At 37.8% G+C, this 19361-nt stretch overlaps 2 protein-coding genes across 3 annotated transcripts in view; one reads left to right on the forward strand and one right to left on the reverse strand.

Moving 5' to 3' along the window:
* PARVB (parvin beta) overlaps positions 1–19361 on the reverse strand; it is a 264535-nt gene that overhangs the window by 60596 nt on the left and 184578 nt on the right. The gene's annotated exons all lie outside the window — the stretch shown is intronic.
* The window catches only part of SHISAL1 (shisa like 1), a 77302-nt gene that overhangs the window by 29306 nt on the left and 28635 nt on the right, over positions 1–19361 (forward strand). For both annotated transcript variants that reach the window (XM_065741044.1, XM_065741043.1), the window contains exon 2: positions 9764–9862. In XM_065741044.1, the coding sequence (XP_065597116.1) occupies positions 9796–9862 (67 nt within the window). In that variant the 5' untranslated portion in view covers positions 9764–9795. The remainder of the gene's footprint in view (positions 1–9763; positions 9863–19361) is intronic.

Below are 19361 nucleotides of genomic sequence, written 5' to 3' on the forward strand. Positions count from 1 at the left end.
AAGAAGTCACTTCTAAATGAGTTGTAGCTTCAATCTGAAGTTAACATTTTGGCAGCAGTTTGTGGGCCAATTTGACCTGGTTCTGTGACTAATGGGTTGAGGGACCTTCGGACCCACATCCCAGGGAAGGGGGAGAGGGGAGAGGGTAGGGAGATGGGCCTTAAAACAAAACAGCAGCAACGATCTGAGGAAGAAAACTAATTTACTAAATAAGATTTTGGAATGCAAAATAACACAATTTAATACAATATAATTGGAGTTGTAAATCAAATAAAGTGAGAGAGATAGTGTCCAAAGCTGAAGGCCTTATGCTAAAGCTCCACTGCTGAGATAATCAGCAAAAGAGGAAGTCTGAGGACTTGCATGCAGTTTTATCTTTCCCTCTGAGTGGAAAACGGGAATGCAAAGTCCTCTGAGGTACATAGTTCTCTTCTGAGAGCCAGGTACCCGGAAATTCAGCAGTCCGTGGACTTGGAGCATTAACTCTTTAACTCCCAGTGCCTCACATGATGATATGATGTGGAATAGCTATAACAAAAAATCATAAAACCATGATACACTTCTGCTAGAGCACTGGTGTTTTTTTTGCTTGGCTCTTGTACATTCAGCGGGGTGGACATTTCTCTGATTGATCCATGTGTGATCAAGAAATAACATTTTAATGAAACTCTGTACAAGTCTTTTCAAGTAGCTTCTCTCACACCTGCCTCTGCAGGAGAAAACGTGCAGAAACTGTAAGCTATACATAATAAACACTTTTTGCATCCTGTAAAACAAGTAATGTGAAACGAAAATGTTGATGCCTCTGATGTCACCACCAACATCACAGCTTTGTTTTACTTGGTATTTCAGTTTAAAAAATACACGCTGAAAAAAAAGAAGTCTAAACTGTTAAACGCTACTTTTCCATTGTCCTGCTTCCCCATTTTCCTTCTGGTTTGCAATCTCCACACCTGCCAGTCTGACTGCTAACAGTTCTTTCCTTTCTCCTGAAAATACTTCTGCCTAAAAGGAGCAGAAAAAGGATTCACTAGCATTCTTGTCAACAATTCATGTTTTGAAGGATCCAAAATCTAGGTGTTTTGTTCTAATTAGAATGGCAATACACTAGTGTGATTGCAGTAGCACTGGAATGTAATGTTCTTAAAGCCAGCTTTCTGAAGTATTTTTTAAATGCGCTGCAGTGAATAGTGCATTTTCTACTGAAGAATGATGAGGCAAAAGAGGAGGTGAAAAGAGTTACGCCCATCTTTTGGCACATTTTTTTCTCCAACAGTTGTTGGTTCAAAGTTTACGCATGATTTCCTTTCTCCTTAGCTGGTGTAGTCACAGCTACTTATCCTTTCCAATTTGCTTTAAGAACTGCCTTCAATTGTGATGTTACTGATAGACTTTATAAAACATTTGGATATATGATCACAGATGTCACAGAGGAAGGCTGGTTGTTTCTCAGTTCCCTCTGAGAGGTGGTTTTCATCATTTTCTTTAATGAGAGCATAACCAAGATTTGACCATATTGTTTCCTGGAATCCAGAGAGTTATTTGACTCACAGGGGAATGCTGGTGGCCAGTTTCAGATTTGAGTAGTGAGAAAGTATTGCCCTTTGAAAAGATTTTTACAGGGGCCACCTCCTCCAAAACTAACCACACACAACAATAGATAGTTTAGGACGTTCCCAGTTTGCCCCATGTGACATGACTAAACTAATACATAAAATGCTAAAGATTTTTCTTTTCCTTAACTTACTCCCTGTATTTTTTCTGCTTTTGAGCAAAATAATTTTTGAAACCATTATACAAACCTGGATAATGAAAAGTTAGGAACAGATCTGTTTAGAAACAGATAACAGTAACAGTGTTCAAAAGCAAGAGAATGAAGTGAGATTTGGATGCCAACAGACTTTTGAAAATATTTTTTCAGAAAAGGCAATCTTGAAAGGAAAGTGGGTCAGAAGCGATCCTGCAAAGACTGTAACTTGTCCTTAATTTCAACATATCACTGAAACCAAAGATTCACCAACTTATTTTTCACTAGATAAATTATTTGTTAATATGGTGCCTTTTTTCTCAAGTAGATAATAAAAGTTCACTGGCCAGGTTCTCTTGCACATTGATATGTACATGTTCTTAGGTTCTAGTGCTACCCTGTAATACTGTTTAGGAATATTTGTCTGTTAGACTAGGGAGATTTCAAAGCATGTTAATACTAAAACTTGTACGTAGTCTTACCTTCACAATTTCACTGTAATTTTCCATAACTTCTTTAAAATTACATGGAAAAACTGTCTAGCAGTCCTATTAGCCACCTGTGTAAGCAGGAACTGAAAGTTGTTTGCACAGAATCACTCAGTTGCTTTGCTTAATGCTGGTATATATCCAGGTACGTTTCTGAACTGAGATGTACCTTCAGAAAACTGAGTTGATTAAAAATAAGGATCCTGGATGGCTGTAGTAAGTCTTTTGTCAGCTGCATATGCTTGTGCTGATACAGTACACGGAAATCAGAACATATGAATATTTCTGTCTTCAAAAAAAAAAGATAAAAACTGTGTTCAGAGCATTAGGAGAGGTTGCTCCTGCTGTCTGCAGGGGGAATTTCATGTCTGGGAAGTGAGAAAGTTACTAGTAACTTGTAGCTGAAGTTAGTTACTGATGTCAGTAAATCATTACAACTGTAGCTGTTATTTTTACAAATCTGAATGTCTCCATGAAGTACTTTAGGTATTTTTTTCCCCAAAATGAGATCTAATGCACACAGTGGAGAGGTAGTTGTTGGACAGAAAACAGTCTATCATTTTCTGACCTTCACCAGCAATACATTCAGGAAATCATGCATTTATCCTACCAAATGCAAAGAGGAAATGAATTGTACCAAGAAATTGATTACATGAAGTTTCTTTGGAATGCTGCAATCGAGCTGCATTGCCACAATACGTTGTAGCTCACAATACCACTATATCTTTACTTTTCTAACCGAGATGGTAAGGAATTTGGCAGCCAATAATGATTTTGTGCTAGCCTAGGGAACTTTCTCATCAGTTCTGTTTCATGAATTTAGAGTCTGAATATACCATTGATTACGTGAAATCAGTTATACTGTTTTCTTAACAATCCCTTCTGACTTCTCTGTCGTTCTGCTGTGCAATGTACTACATGATCAGAGTAGGAACTGCTAAAATGCATTTCCACCTGACATTCACATGTGTCTCTCAGATTGAAGGAAAGTACTAAGTGTACTGCTAAAAAATGAAATGGGCAAGAGAGGCAGGAGATAAATGAGCAGCTTTGGTGGTTTGTTTTTGGTATAGATGACAGCTGTAGTACGTATGAGTTTCTCGGCCTTCTCTTATTAATAACAACAGTGGAATACTTGAAGTTTGCAAGATAATCTGCAAGCAGTCCTTCATTTATAGCTTTACGTTTTAGCACGTTGTTTCCTCGTAGCTATTTAGTAGAGGGAGTAATAATCATGACAGTGGGGTGGGTGAGAAACAAGTTAATGTTTTCAGTTTTAAATTTTATGAAATAAGGGAAGAGTTTCATGGCCAAGAGTTTATTTGCAGTTGTGTAGAGACATAAGAGTCTCTACATTTTGCGTGCTTAATTTGGAACATACATATTAAGATGCTTCTGGGGAAGAAATGAGGCATGTTAATGGTGGACTCTAATCCAGAAGGTTTCCTACCAGCAATTCCTTTGCACAGGTCTGTTTTAATTATTTAAAGTAAGCCAACTGTCAACTTAAAACTAGCATCTGTTTTTCATAAACACTTTCTGAGGTTATTGCACTGTAAAACCATTCTCTCTTTCCTTCAAATTACATTACTACCTTAGTAATATGACTATAATTTAATTGTAGTAGCATGCATGAACTCATTCTAGATGCATTTTTTCACTCTGTGTTAATACGAGAATTTAGCAGAGTGAACTAGAAGTTAGGTTCAGGTCACAGCCTTATTTTTGCATTTAATTTTAAGCAGTTTTCTCAACCACTGTGAATTCCTTGGGCACATTATTAGTCCCCTTACTACAGTTACAATCCAGGCTGTGTTGTCTTTTGCTCTGAAAAGAGCTAAGAGGTTGAGAGGAGGCCATTTCCCTGTTAGTGACCCTCCTTGTCTCAACAGTGTACGAAGTGGAGCAGTAGATGTGACCCACAGCAAATGGAAGACAAAGACGGGGAAAGCCCATCGTTGCATCTGCCACTGGTATGATTTCCTGGGGCCAGGTCACTGTTACAATGTGTTTCCAATCACAAGGATTGGAAAGCCTGCTGGAGAATGGTGTGAAAAGACAAGAGTCATTCTTAATTAAATCACATGTGGTGGCATTTACCTGAGTACAGCATACCTATGTATCTTATAATTAGCTCTGACAATTAGCAGAAGATCTACAGCTCTCTCCACATTTATAATGTTGTACTTTTATCTAATGTGGAAGTGTTGCCAACCACAGCACAATTTAGTGGAAGTTTCTAGGCACTGATAAATTGAACGACTGAAACATTACTGAAGGCATGTGCAGAGAACTATATTACATCCTTACCATAAACTGTAGAGCAAGGTATATGAAGTATAGAAAATACGTTCTTAAATGAAAAACTGTAAGAAGTGAAAGTGTTAGCATAAGAAAAGACTGAGTGGATAGATAGGATGGCACTTTTTGAATGATGTGGTAATTAAAGACTGACACAGGTGTAACTGATGTGTATCTGGAAGAATTGTTTCCAGTCCACTGAGTTCAGGATGAGATTTAATCAAAGCAAAGGTTATGCAAGTTAGGCATAGAAAACCTTTCTAGCCATGAGATTAGAGAAGCGCTGGAAGGGAAAAGCCTGTGAAGTTCAGGGAATCATTGTGGTTGTGTTGCTACCAGTGATTTAGGTTCACTTGATCCTGTGATAGTTGAGTTGGGTGAACTTCTGTATCAGTACTAGACTTCTGTTGTTCTTTAACTTCTGAGACAGTGTTGATGTATTTAATAATCCTCTAGCTAGCACCTTTTGTTCTTTATATTAGCAAAAGAAAAAAAAAAAAAAGAAGAAAAATGTTCAAAGCATCTCTTCCAACCATACTTCTATTTTTCTTTGAATTGAGGGGGAAAATTTTCTGCACAAAATCTTGCCACATAAAATGGTTATTTCTCTTGGCAGCTTTTCTTTCAAATGATTCACTGATTCCCCTCAAGAACACACTGCTAGATAAAACCATACGGATAACTAAAGCAGTGTACACAGTAGCAAAGAACGAGCTAGAATGTCACAGTGTATGACTAAAGAGTAAAAAGTCTGGTGCAAGGATCTGATACATACATCTGCATCTAGTGATCGCATGGTGAGGGGGTAGGAAAATGAATTCAATTTCTGTAGTGGTGGTGGGAGTAGAAAGTGCAGGGCAAACACAAACTGTCGCCAGGAACAAAAAGCTACCCACCTGTTGTGTCTCATATTAATGTCTGTGCTCCTTGATCTTAACATCACAGCACCTTTCTTTTGAATTTTGTTCTCTTTGAATCATTCATTGTCGCATCTTCTCCAAGGGAAAGCAATGTTCCTGACATAATCCCTATTCTGTAGAAAAGTAGCTCAAGAAGAACATAAGGACCATTACTTCTATTTCATAGCAGAAATGTTAAAACAGAGAAAATTAAAAAAGAACTACCCTCTAAAGCCATGATTCTTCAACTATTTTGTTAGCCTACTTTATGATGTAGATATGGTGGTATTTATAATTGCTAGCAGAAAACAGAAGGGGGTGTAAGACAAAGAATGGTTTGTCAAGGGACAAAAAAAAAGGATGGCCATATAGACCACAAATAGTCTTGAAATGGTGCACGGAATGTTAAAACTGGTGCATTAGGCTACACATCTAATCACTGATATAAAGAATGAAGAAGAAAACCTAACCTCTTTGCTTCCAGGACCTTTACCTTCTCTACTGGATTTGTCACATACTGTTCAAATTTTATTAAAAAAATATATATATTTTTTAAAAGTTCCTCTTTCCTTCAAAAAAATTCATTTTAATTATATTATTTCTTTTTTTAATTTAATTTAATTTTAAAGCATTCTGGCAGTCATAACAAATTATTCAGCTATATCACTGTTAATTACCATACTTCTATCACTCCGTCATGTGGAGTAGCATTAGGATGATTTTCTTATGATTTCAGCCCCTTCTTTTTCTGTGCCACCAGTGCTCCTGCTCATCTATTCCACCTGGCTGATTGAGTTTTATGACCGCTCCAAAAGTAATGTCTCCTATTTTATTATGTTGGTTCTCAGCATCAGAGGCAGGTGGTATGGCAGTAGAGACTAAACCTTCTTAACAGTATTTTATTACATTTTGTTACTGTGCAACAAATGGCAGCAGAGAAAGTCTGACAAAATGGTACCTGACTTCGGAGTGCATATGAAGCAAAGATGTGTCATTGAATTCTTCAATACAGAAAAAAAAAAAGGCACCTATTGTCACTCATTGACATTTGTTGGATGTTTATGGAGACCAAACAGTGGATGTGAGCATAGTGAGATGGTGGGTGTTGCATTTCAGCAGTGGCAACAGTGATGTGAGAGACAAACCATGTTCCAGAGATATTTCTGGAGCAACATACATAATAGCTCAGAGATATCCTCACAATACTTCACTTAAATATGATTGCTTTAGTTGAACAATAGCATGTGGAAGATAATAATAACAACAATAGTAACTAGTAATGAATGATTAGTGGTATCTCTCTCTCTTTGAAATCATGATATTCAGTTTAATGTACTGAATCAGTAGTTACAAAATCAGAGCATTTCTCTATCACCATATCATCTCTATACAAGTATGTGTCTGTATATATGCATGCATATATATGTGTATATATATATATATTCGCATCCCTTGTAAGAACAATAAACACACTCACTCTGGTTTCATGATACGCCCTATGACCATGTGTGTATATACACAATGACTGGTAGATGATGCACTGTATCATTCCTATACACAAAGGCACCCCAACTCTGTCATTTTCCTGACTCTGTAGATCTTTACTATTCTAGTCTCCCCACTTTAGTCTTCTGAGCTGGCACTTAACAAAACTGAAGCATCACAACCATTGAATTAAAACGCCAGTATCATTACTGCCACTTCTTCTGGACATAAGTAAAATCTTCCTCTTCTTGAAAATGTTATAGATTTCTGTACGTTTGCTTGCAAGGTTGTACTATATTACCTACAAGACAAAATTAAAATGAAAAAGATGCATCTTTTTTCCTGTCAGAGTTAATCTTTTGTTGACAACTGACATGCAATACTATTATTTTGCATTATTATTATTTTTGGTCAAATTGCATACTACTAAGTAAAATATTTTATAGAAATCTACTATATTATTACTGTCTTCATTAGGCAACTTTCATCAATAACACTATTGAGAGGTATAAAATATACTTTCTGTAAGCTCACAGTAATGTACATTAATCACATTACTGTCCTTGACTAGTTATTCATTGTTTTTTTTTACATTATCCATTCCATTAGTTTTCTCTGCATCATCATCAGGCTCACAAGCTTATAGTTACCTGCATTATCCAATTTACTGCTTAAAATGCCATTAAGTTTCTTCTGAAAGCTGCCACAGTTTTCCAACTGGAATAATGGGGGAAAAAAAAAAGATCTATATACTCCCCCGACATCCCTTCTAAAATAATGAGGTACAAATTACACAGAACTGCAGTTGTAAAATTATAAACTTTGGTATCAACTCATTAATGTCATCCTAAATTATTCTTGATATGGAAATATTTAATAGTCTCAGCTCTACCAAACATCTGTCTCTTCCCAGATACACAACAGAAGTGCATATTGATCTCTTTAATTAACTGTTACTGAAGCCAAGATTTTCTTCTTGTAATTAATCCCTATCAGAATTCTTGCAGTCTTTGTTTACTCAGGAAATTATTCCTTACACAGTATAGGAGGTAACTCAGTCTTTGTACCTGTTTCACTTGATTAAACTTCCATGTTCTTAATCTCTGTTTTATGATCAGTATTACTCTTTTCTTATGAAATTCTTATTTTAAATCTTCTTGATGTTTTAACTGATATGATATTCCTTCTGAAGAAAGGTAACAGCCTTTTCAAGCACTATTGATGCTTAGAAGAATTCTTAAGATGCTCCTAATTAGCATTCATAATTTCCTGTAATTATTTATCATCTCTTAATGTTGTGCTCTCCAATTGTTTTTCCTTTTGAATTGATTTATTCTAAAGCTACATTATGACAGTGAAGTTTGGACACTAGTCACGCTTGCAGATTACAGTGCAATATGTCACAACTTCTTGTACAAAAGTTACCACTGATTTATAAGTCTGTGATCTGTTTTCTTCATCTACTAAGATGACTTCTTACAGAATCTACTTGTTCTGGACATAGTATTTTGAAATACTATGGTATTAATAATACTAGTAATAGTACTGAAAAATCCGTTGCCTCTAAACACTCTGTAAATAGAACTGTCTCCTCTCCTGTGCCCACAAATGTTACTCATTATGCAGTTATTATAATGCTGATTTATTTCACTTATTTTTAAAATGCAGGTGCAATTGTCTTGGGATTTTAATTTGCTGCTGTAGTCTATGGAGGACATCAATCAGTAAACTATGCTGGATTTATCTGTTATAGCACTGATTTCATAAGCATTTGGCAGCATGTTGCTCTTGAGCTGTCAGAAAAGATCAATTTAATTTTTGACATCAAATCAATTTTCCTTTCAGGTTTTTCAAGTCACTCCTTTATAAAAGTCTTATTTTTTATTTTTTTTTCAACAGCCCAAGTATATGATGCCTCAACAGCCTTCAGTGTGCAATCTAGGTTTTTTGGCTGTGCTCCCAATGTTATTGTACAGACCAACAGATTACCTCTTTATTACTTTCCAGTGTCTGAGTTCAGGATGCTGGAGACCAGCATTAATCTGCATTAGCAATGACGATGACAACAGGTACCAGGTGTTCCTGATGGTGTCAGCAACAATGTTTGCACTGGGACAGAACCTCTGACTTAGCTATGTGACATACAGCTGGTGATGTTGAATCAATGCAGATATAAGAAGTGTTTCCCCAGTTGTAGGACTTTTCTGCAAAATAAACTAGGCTGTCCTTTTTACAAACAGTTGCCAGCCAAACTGATCACATCTTGCCTGCTCTTCCAGGAAAAACAAGCAAGAAGAATGAGTCTACAAAAATGCTTTGATTCTAACGAAAATACATTTTTTCAAATGCTTGCAGCCATCTCAGTTGTTCAACCCACTTTCTGAACGACTGCACCCTCTATTGGGGTGAAACAGATCGACTTTCCAAAGCAGATAATTTATTTTTATGTTGTTTATATCCTTCTAGTTCTCACAGGCATAATACAACAGCCCATTCGTGTGATAATAAAACTAGCACAATCTTGCTGATCTCAGATGACAGGGGAAGTGTGAATATCCAATAAAGACTTTATATGATTTATCTTTACCCTGAGTTAATGAAAAGTGTGTAAATAACTGCACCTTCAGGTTAAAATGAGAAATGAATAATAGAAAATTATTTCTTTTATAGAACCCAGTCCAGAAAGAAGTATGGTGTTTTTTGCTTTTGTTTTTGTTTTTGTTTTTTTCTTGTTGTGTGAAGCAATTTCAATTAACCAAAGCTTTTTGGGGAAGTAAATGTTTGAACAAATGAAAGTGAAATGAAACAGACAATTAACCATGACTTTTCATCTCATCAAACAGGTGATTCTCTAATGGACCAATGAAAGCCAACAATGACAAGTTGTGGTCAACAGTCCTTGAATGTGCTGATGGTTCTACTTTCATTACTCTTGTCAGCAGGTAACTTTCATACCTTGAATTTATCTATCAGTGTCATGGGGAAAAAAAAATGTTGCAATTTGATAAAAAATTTCTACAAAACCAAAATGTTCGAATGAACTGCTAATTGAATAACAAGGAAAACATCTTTTCATCTAACAACTAAAGCTGAAATGTGAAATGCAATTGAAAATTCAGTTTAAGAAAGCAGAGGTGGTGGGGCACTGACCTAGTTTGAAATAAAAATGCATTGTTTTGCTATAGTAGTTTTTCAGCTTGCTTAAAAGAAAAGACAAAATCTGCACCACTAGGTTTTTATGTGTGTACACAAAAATACGTACATATGTGAATGATTGAACATGGAACTTTAACTGTATGAGATGAGTACTCATTCGATATGATGTAATTATACAAGAATCAGACATGAAGGGTCAGAGCAATCTCTTTGTATTTTTGCAGATTAAAGACATTTCAGAAAGCTATTTCCCTAGTGTAAAAGAAGTCAGTTATTCAAGAAGACTTCAGTGATTGTATCCCACTGATCAAACACCGCAAAACTGCTCCAGCTGTTCCAGTCTCTTCTTTTGATTTTTATAATGTTTTCATACTTTTACTGCTCATTTTAGGGGACTTATACTAAAGATCACCTGAGATAATTTAAATATACCTGTGTTCCAGTAGAACGGATGATTCCACTATGAGTGCAAACAGCATTAGTCATCTGCTGCTACATCAACACTTGTTGCCTCAAACCTAAACAAAAAACAGTGGGCTGACATGTTTTTTTCTTCTAGGAGATGAAAATCAGTGCTTCTGAAGTGCAGTTTTTTATTTGAAACTAATTATATACAACATTTAGTTCTTACATGATTTATCTATAAATGTCAGAAACTATAGTATTTGTAAATGTACCTTAACTACTCTACACATTATTAATGTGTAGATCTCAGGCTTCATCTGGAGTCACCACAAGCCTTTCATCCTATCCCAATTTCATTTGTTGGAGAATTTTACAACTGACATCTGTAAGACTGGATTTTAGCCATTGCTAAATGACCCTTCACAGGACATGGATGGAAGGTTAAAATTTATTATCTATTATTTTGCTGCCAGCATGAGTGTACTCTTTTGGTCTAAGATCAGTTTCTGTATAGGAAAACTAAAGGCTTCATGCACTGAGAGTGTTGAGGAAAAAAGAGACTGCTACTCTCACTGAAATTAAGCAAACACCACTCTTAAACTGACCTGAAGTGAAAATCTAAAGGCAAAACTTCTTGAGTTTCTTAGATTTGCAGACTTCTGTCTGTAAGATTGTGCAACTCTTCCAATTTTTGATGTACACACCACATTAAAGTTCTTAACTCTATATGCATGGTTGCAAACTGCACTCAGCAATTGGAAATGCAACTGTAGTTGGATCTGCAGGAAGAAGGAAAGGGCACAAGTAACATTCACGTTCCCAGAGTAGCTGTTCTCAGGGCCCAACTCCCAAAGTCCCCGCCCAACTTTTTGTCAGAAAAGGAGAGAAAGAATGGCAGTAGAGCAAATGTCTTAGGTCAGGTACTGTGGTAGTGGCTAAGGATGGGGATAAAATTTGGTAGTTTTAGCTGTGTGGCTAGAATCACAGAATCTTAGGAGTTGGAAGGGACCTCAAGAGATCCACACATTCAACTCCCCTGCCAAACCAAGTACCCTACAATAGGTTGAACAGGTAGGCATCCAGATAGATCTTCAATATCTCCATAGAAGACTCCACAACCTCTCTCAGAAACCTGTTCCAGTGCTCCAACAGCTGTATCATAAAGTTCCTCCACATGTTAGTATGGAACTTCTCTGTTCAAGCTTTAGATCATTGCTCCTTGTTCTATCACCAAACACCACTGAGAAGAGTCTGGCCTCATTCATTTACCCCCCACCTTTATTTAGATATTTATAAATATTTATCAGATCCACTCTCAGTCTTCTTTTCCCCAGGCTGAACAGACCCTGGTTACTCAGCCTTTCCTCGTACAGGAGGTGCTCTAGAAGTTCTTTTGTCTTTTTGGCCCTCTGCTGGACTCCTTCTAGGAGATCCCTGCCTTTTTTTAAATGAGGAGTCCAGAATTGGACACAGTATTCTAAATGTGTCTTCACCAGGGTAGAGTGGAGGAGGAGGATCACCTCCCTCCACCTGCTGTCTGTGCTCCTTTAATGCACCCCAGGATACCGTTGGCCTTCTTGACCAGCAGGGCACGCTTCTGGCTCTTTGGCCAAACTCTTGTCTGTGAGGACCCCCATGTCCTTTTCTGCAGAGCTCCTCTCCAGCAGGTTATCCCCTAACCTGTAATGATGCATGCAGAAGTAGTTATAATAGAAATATAGAATAGAATATATAGAAGGGAGACATAATTTCCCAACATGGGCAAAATGTTCTCAGAAAAGGGAGAAACACACCATGGCTCCATGAAGGAAAATAAATAAATAAATAAATAATCAGATTTTCTATGCTGAAACTTCAGACCAATTTTGTTTCAGTGTTATCACAATGGTGCACAATTTCAGAATATGTGGACATGTATAAATTGTACTGACTGAATAGAGAGTGCCTAATAGAGGAAAGGAAGCATGCAGTCATACTGTAAGAATATCCTTTCAGACCACTGTAATGCCTATTTTTACTCTACAGGAATATTGATAGTTAAATTTGTGTAATGGATTGAAATACATCAGGGATGGCAGCAAAGCTTTTATTAGCAAGCAAAATTTGACATTATTTCCATGTTACAGTAATTATCCTTTCAATTAAAATATGAATATTTATATAGCAAAATTGTCAGAGACTCTAATGACTGGTGTTGTGCTAAGTAAAATGTAAATATATGAATATTTGTATGTATTTATTTGGAAAAGTTACAACGATCAGCCGTTCTCAAAACTTTGGTACTTGAAAAACTATGTAACTAAAATTTAAAAAAATCAGCATTACACAGATTAACCATGAACAGCTATGGAAGTAGCAGCTTGATGTACACTGGCTGTTTACTTTTTATGGTAGAGTGGATACATTTTTAGATGAGTGCAAATCGGTCATTTGAAGCATGACAGACTGTTCTCTGGAAATTAGTGGGAACTGGTAGGAGCATCTACATCATCAACCTGTTCAGTAATGCCTTTCAAAAGCAGGATGAGAATTTGTACATGCAAATCCACTCCTGAAGCAGCTGCCATCTTTGCAACAGACAACTCAGAGCCTTTCAGTTACATTACTTTCATCCAAAGTATTTCTGTAGAGATAAGGCTCTTTTGTGCGTGGGATTTAAGTTATTAAAAAAAAAACAAAAACATATTTTGTAAAACATTATACTTTAGTTTGCTCTAGGAATCAGAGATCCAATAAGCAAATACAGCAAGTGAATTTGTTGTAAACTATGTAATGCTTTTTCACGCTGTACTGCAGTTGGCTGGGTGGGATTATTTTTCTTTCCAGCAGCCTCTGTGGCACTGTGTTTTAGACTGGAGACCAAAGCAGCCTTGATAACACACCAGCGCTGCAGCTGTTGTTGGACACTGCTTACAACAGCATCAAGGCATTTTCCATTTCTCACTGGGTCTGCCCAGCCAGACCCCTGAACCACATTGACTGAAGTCACATTCCAGAACAGATAATGTCATGCCCAGCCATAAAGCTGGGACAAGAGTTTGTTGTTTTGTGGGGTTTTTTTTTCAAAAATTGTCATTGCTTGGGGAATGGACTAGACATCTCTCTGCTGGTGGTACGTGATTGCCTTCTTGTCACTTATTTTTTTTCTTCTGTTCTTCTTCATAAATTAAACTGCCTTTATTTCAACCCACGAGTTTTCTCACTTTGCCCTTGTGATTTTCTCCCCCCTCTCATTCGAAGGAAGAGTTCACAAGCGACTCTGGTGATAGCTGCCAACCAGGGTTAACCCACCACTCTGTGACTTTCAAATTCAGACCAGAGCTCAAATATCACTTCGTGCTCTTTCTTTTCATTTATTTTAATCACTAACACACATTTTACTATTTAAGGGTTTGTTTGGGAATACATTTTATTAGAAGCTTAACCCATGCTCTGGCCCAATGTTATCTTCCATTTTCCCTCCTCTGTATAGTCACCCTTCCCCATGTTTTCATCCCCAAAGTCAGCTGTGTTTAGTTTTCCTTCTAAAATGGTCAAAAAACATGTCTATGGATGAGAGAACATTTCGCATGTGCTAATAGGTAAACTACTTTGCACTGAAGAATAATCTAAACCTTCCAAAGTCCTGGAGCCTTGTAATGCATTCTCATAATGCAGTCTCTCTCTCAACACTGGATAATTCTAGAAGCATGGAAATATTCCATTGCTTATGAAACATAATGAGTTTTAGTTCTATTGACATGCATTAGAAGCATATACAAATCAGGCATAACCTCACAGGGCTGTTGTTCTCCCACAGTAGTTTTATCTGGCTAAAATTGACCCAAGCTAAGCTGTAGGAATTACATATAAATTACTAAGTGGTTGTAGTAATGTGACACTTTTAAAGGAAAAAGGCACCGTACCAAATATATATATATATGCCTGCATTTTACATATATAATGTCATAACATTCATCTAATTATATATCAAATAAGCATGATAAATGCAGGTGTAATGAGATATATATGAAGATTGGTCTGAAAGTAATGCCTCCTATTTATTTCTGTGAAAACTATAACAGATGCAAAGAGCATGATAACACTATTGGATAGTGCAAATTCTCAGCTACAAAACACTGTTTCTCAACATAGTCACCAACACTGGTTGTTAATTTTCATCAGTGATGAACTGGTACCTGCATGCTGCGCTTGTGAAAATCTGTACCAGCAGAGGAGACCCACTATAATTTGTTGCGACTGCTGAAACACACCACCCACCACCTCACTGTACTCACAGCCACTGTTTGATCTCCACAAATGTTCAGCAAATGTCAGTGAATGTCAATGGGTGCAATTTTTTTCACATGGAAGAATGCAATTCCAAACCTTTGTTTCCTCCACACTTTTATGTCAGACACCATTCTGTCATGCTGCCCCTCTGCTGCCATCTGTCACACAGCAACAAAATGTAACAGCTTGTTGGTGGGTAGGTTTATCCTCTGCGTCCATACCACCATCACGTGCCTCTAACACAGCTGGCCAACATTATAAAATAGGAGGCATTACTTTTGAAATAGCCCTTGTATGTATCTTAGTAGAACATTTTTTGCACAGCTTATTCTATAATATAGGTATGTCTTCATTTGAAGCATCTGAAGCAGGCAATTTATCAGAGGAAGATTAGATGGATGCTCTTCTGCTCAGTACTGTGAACAAAAATGCCATGGATAAATGCCACTATTGATGTGCAAGGCTACTCCATGAAGGCTATCACTTCACTCAGGTATACTAGGTCTAGAAATGTGACTTAGAGGTGAGCTCCCTGACTGCAAAAAGATTTGCAGTAAAACACCAGGTAGACATTACCTTGATATGCTGATTTGTATGACTATAAGAAACAAGGTCAGTGTTCTTTTTGCTTGTTGACATTAGACATGGCTGTTTTTTTCCTAGTAACAATGATTAGTAGAACTATGTGCATCAGAGTGTGTGTAATGCACCCCTACAAGCAGGCATCAAACATTTACAGAACACTTGGGGCACTTTACAAGAGCTTAACCATGTGAATTTAATGCCATCTGATTTGCTCTAGATCATCTATGTATGCACTGGAGCTATGAGAGACCTGAACCTCTTCCACTGAAAGCTGGAGAACAGGGGGGACAGACTGGGGAAATCTTAGCTGTCACCAGAGTCTTGTGTTTAATTGAATCAAGCTCCTGGTCTTTTTGGAAATCAAAAAATTAGCGAAATGCTCTGTTTGGTTTATGAATTTCTTCCATGTAATAGGTCTCAGCTTAAAATAAAAATAAATAAGAATAAATGTGCATAGTTAAAACTAAAATGATGATGGAAGAGAGTGCACCCCCAGAAAGTTTACTGATGATATAGAAGTGGGCAGCGGCTGAGAGGCCAGAAGGTCATACTGCTTTCCAGAGGGACCTGGACAAGCTGGACAACTGGGCTAACAGGAACCTTGCGTAGTTAGACAGGTGAAAATGAAAGTCTTTGCCACTAGGCAGGAACATTCACATGTGCATGCTGGGGCTGCCCAGCTGGAAAGCAACTTGGCAGAAAAGGACCAGGGCATCCTGCTGTACTTCAAGTTGAACATGAACCAGCAGAGTGCTGTTGTAGTAAAGATGGCTAATAATGGTTGCAGAGTGTTGCCAGCAGGTTGAAGAAGGTGATCCTTCCCCTCTACTCAGCACTGCTGAGGCCACATCAGGAATAATGTGTACAGCTCTAGGTTCCTCTTTACAAGAGAGAGACAGAGATAATGGAAAGAAACCAACAATAGTTCACTGAATGAAGAAATTTCTGAAGTATCTCTCATATCAGGAAATGCTGAGACTGTTTAGCCTAGACAGAAGAAGTCTCAGGGCAGTCTCATTTATGTATGGGCAGTCAGAATTTATGCTGGGCAGTCAGAAACCAGATGAAATTTAACAAAAGCAAGTGTAGAGTCTTGCACCTAGGGAGGAATAATTGCATGCACCAGTACAGGCTGGGGGATGACCTGCTGGAGAGGAGCACTGAGGGGAGGGACCTGGGTGTCCTTGTGGACGACGGGTTGACCATGAGCCAGCAGTGTGCTCTCGTGGCCAGGAGGGCCAATGGCATTCTGGGATGCATTAAAAAGAGCATGGCCAGCAGGTCAAGGGAGGTGATCCTCCCCCTCTACTCTGCCCTGGTGAGGCCTCATCTGGAGTACTGTGTCCAGTTCTGGGCTCCCCAGTACAAAAAAGAGGGATCTCTTGGAAAGGGAGGGCCACAAAGATGGTGAAGGGCCTGGAGGATCTCCCCTATGAAGAAAGGCTAAGTGAACTGGGGACCTGATCCAGGTTTATAAATATCTGAGGTGTGGGAGACAAAGTGGTGAGGCCAGATTCTTTTCAGCAGTGTGTGGAGACAAGACAAGGGGGAACAGACAGAAACTGCAGCACAGGAGGTTCCGCACGAATGTGCACAAGAACTTCTTTACGGTGAGGGTGACGGAGCACTGGCACAGCTGCACAGGGGGGTTGTGGAGTCTCCTTCCCTGGAGATATTCAAGACCCGCCTGGATGCCTACCTGTGCGACCTGGTGTAGGGAACCTGCTTTGGCAGGGGGGTTGGACTCAATGATCTCTTGAGGTCCCTTCCAACCCCTATGATTCTATTCTATGATTCTATGATTCTATGTATATAAATATCTGAATATGCAAAGACGACACAGCCAGGCTCTTTTCAGGGTTGTCTGATGTCAGGACTAGAGGCCATGGGAACAAACTAGAATACAGGAGATTCCCTATGAACACTAGGAAGCAATTTCATCCTGTGCAGTTGACAGAGCCCTGGCACAGGTTGACTGGAGAGGTTGTGAAGCCTCCTCTTTGGAGATCTTCAGAAGCTGTTTGGACATCACTCTCAGCTCCAGCTCTTTGATGGCCCTACCTGGGCAGAGGTTGGGCCAAACATCGTGATTTTTCAAATCTGTATCAGTCATGGAACCCTTACATTTTACTGCTATGATAATTAAAGTGTTGGGACAGGGAGAGGGAGAAGTTAGTATTGTTCAAACAAATACATGTCATTGTGTTTACCTGCTTTGTGGATGTTGCTACAAAATTTGAACTTGCACATTTATTGTAAGAATTACAGAGGGTCACCTAAGTCTAAAGAAAGAAAAATCCTGTACACGTTATATATATTTGGAAAACAGATCTTTTTCTAAGCAGGGCCAAGAACAGATGCGTAGTTAATTTTCTCAGTATCTGTGTTCCTTTGAAAATCACAGCATTCCACAAGCACTTCAATTTCTGACTGACATCACCCATGAAGGAATTTTCTCTGTTGTTAAAGTAATAATGACAAGTGTGTGTGTGTTCATGACACACATAATAGTTGCATTATCATACCAATCCATATCTAAGATTACTTCTCTGAATATACTGTGCTTTACTAATACTAGAGCTTAGGTTCATCTTAACTAATTTTAGGAATGGAGCTGAGGTCAGTTTTAGGAGGATAGCTGCTGTGAGATCTTCAATCAGTAGAAATACAGACTAGTGGAGATAGGAACTTTCATAGAGGGCGAACCAGATTTTATGTTTGATTGTCCTTGGAGGCCCTCATCCAAATAGATATCTGTTTTGCTGGAGTTTTTTTGTTGTTTTGTTTTGTTTTTTTCCTTGAGATATTTTTGTTTACAAAACCTAAGTTTGCATTCTAACCACACGTCTTAATACCAAAGGTTGTGTTTCAGGTAGCTGAAAAAATAAACTTGGCATGAGAAGATGCAAATAAATTCCTGCACTGCTGTAGATTTCATGAGATCCTCATGCAATTTTTCAGGCCTCAGTTTAGATATTAAAAAAAGTACATATTTCAGACTGTAAAATGTTTAGAGTGATTTTACTTCATTCAGAGGGGAGTACATGACCTTGTTTTCTCCTCAGTTTAGTGCTCTGTTTAATGCTCTTTTATTTGTTCTGTACTCCCTCTATACACATAAATAGAGAAGTCATTTCCACTGCAATGATCATTAAAATTTGGCGAGGTCCACAGAAAAAGAGTGTGAGAAACTTGAAAATAATGTTGAGAAAACATGATTTCCAGTCAACAGAGATGCTGTATAGTTAACCTAAATCCATGCAAGTCATTATGTGTATCCTCATGTACTGATAAACAGATATGCAAATCATACACCAAGTCACAAGAGTTAATTCTTCCAGCCTCATAAACCATAGCTGCCCAGAGCTTCATTGTTGTCTCTGTTCTCTAATCAGAGTAAAAACATGTGTTTCTGTATTCAGATTCTTGCTTTCTATATTTTGCTCTCTTCAGAGTGGAAGGCCTTTGGGCACTCTGTGGTACATGTAGCCTTAAATGCTTCAAGACCTTTCCCAAAATCTGAATCAGTTAGAATGGTGGCAGTGTATGGAGCTTTTCTTGTACAAGACTTTTCAGATGTACAAAGAGTTCACATGTATATGATTAACAACCACAATGGAAGAGCTTTCCTTTTTTTTTTTTTTTTTGTTGGTTTGTTTGTTCATTTTTGTTTGTTTGTTTGTTTTAGGAAAAGCAATGATAAAATCATTTTGACAATCGTGGCAAAAGGGTTCTCAGAGGTATAATAAACACTTTATATGAGAATTTAATAAAGAAGACCTGTAAGAATTCCCAGGAGTAACTGTATTTCTGTTAGTTCTGTCTCATTGCAAATTGAGAATTGTTCAGATCTGTTGAACTGTTTTGTACTTCCTAAATCTCACAGAATAATCCTTATCAAAGAGTTACCTTTATAGGGAGAGACTTCTGTCAATAACAGTGACTGTAGAACAAGCATCTTCAAACTTTTGTTACAGTTTTTACATCAGCTTTATGTTCTTATGAATTCATCACTGGAAAATC

Source organism: Cyrtonyx montezumae, unplaced genomic scaffold (genome assembly GCF_038088225.1).
Source record: "Cyrtonyx montezumae isolate F1298 unplaced genomic scaffold, pur_monq_1.0 scaffold_3, whole genome shotgun sequence".
In the NCBI taxonomy this organism is placed as follows: domain Eukaryota; kingdom Metazoa; phylum Chordata; class Aves; order Galliformes; family Odontophoridae; genus Cyrtonyx; species Cyrtonyx montezumae.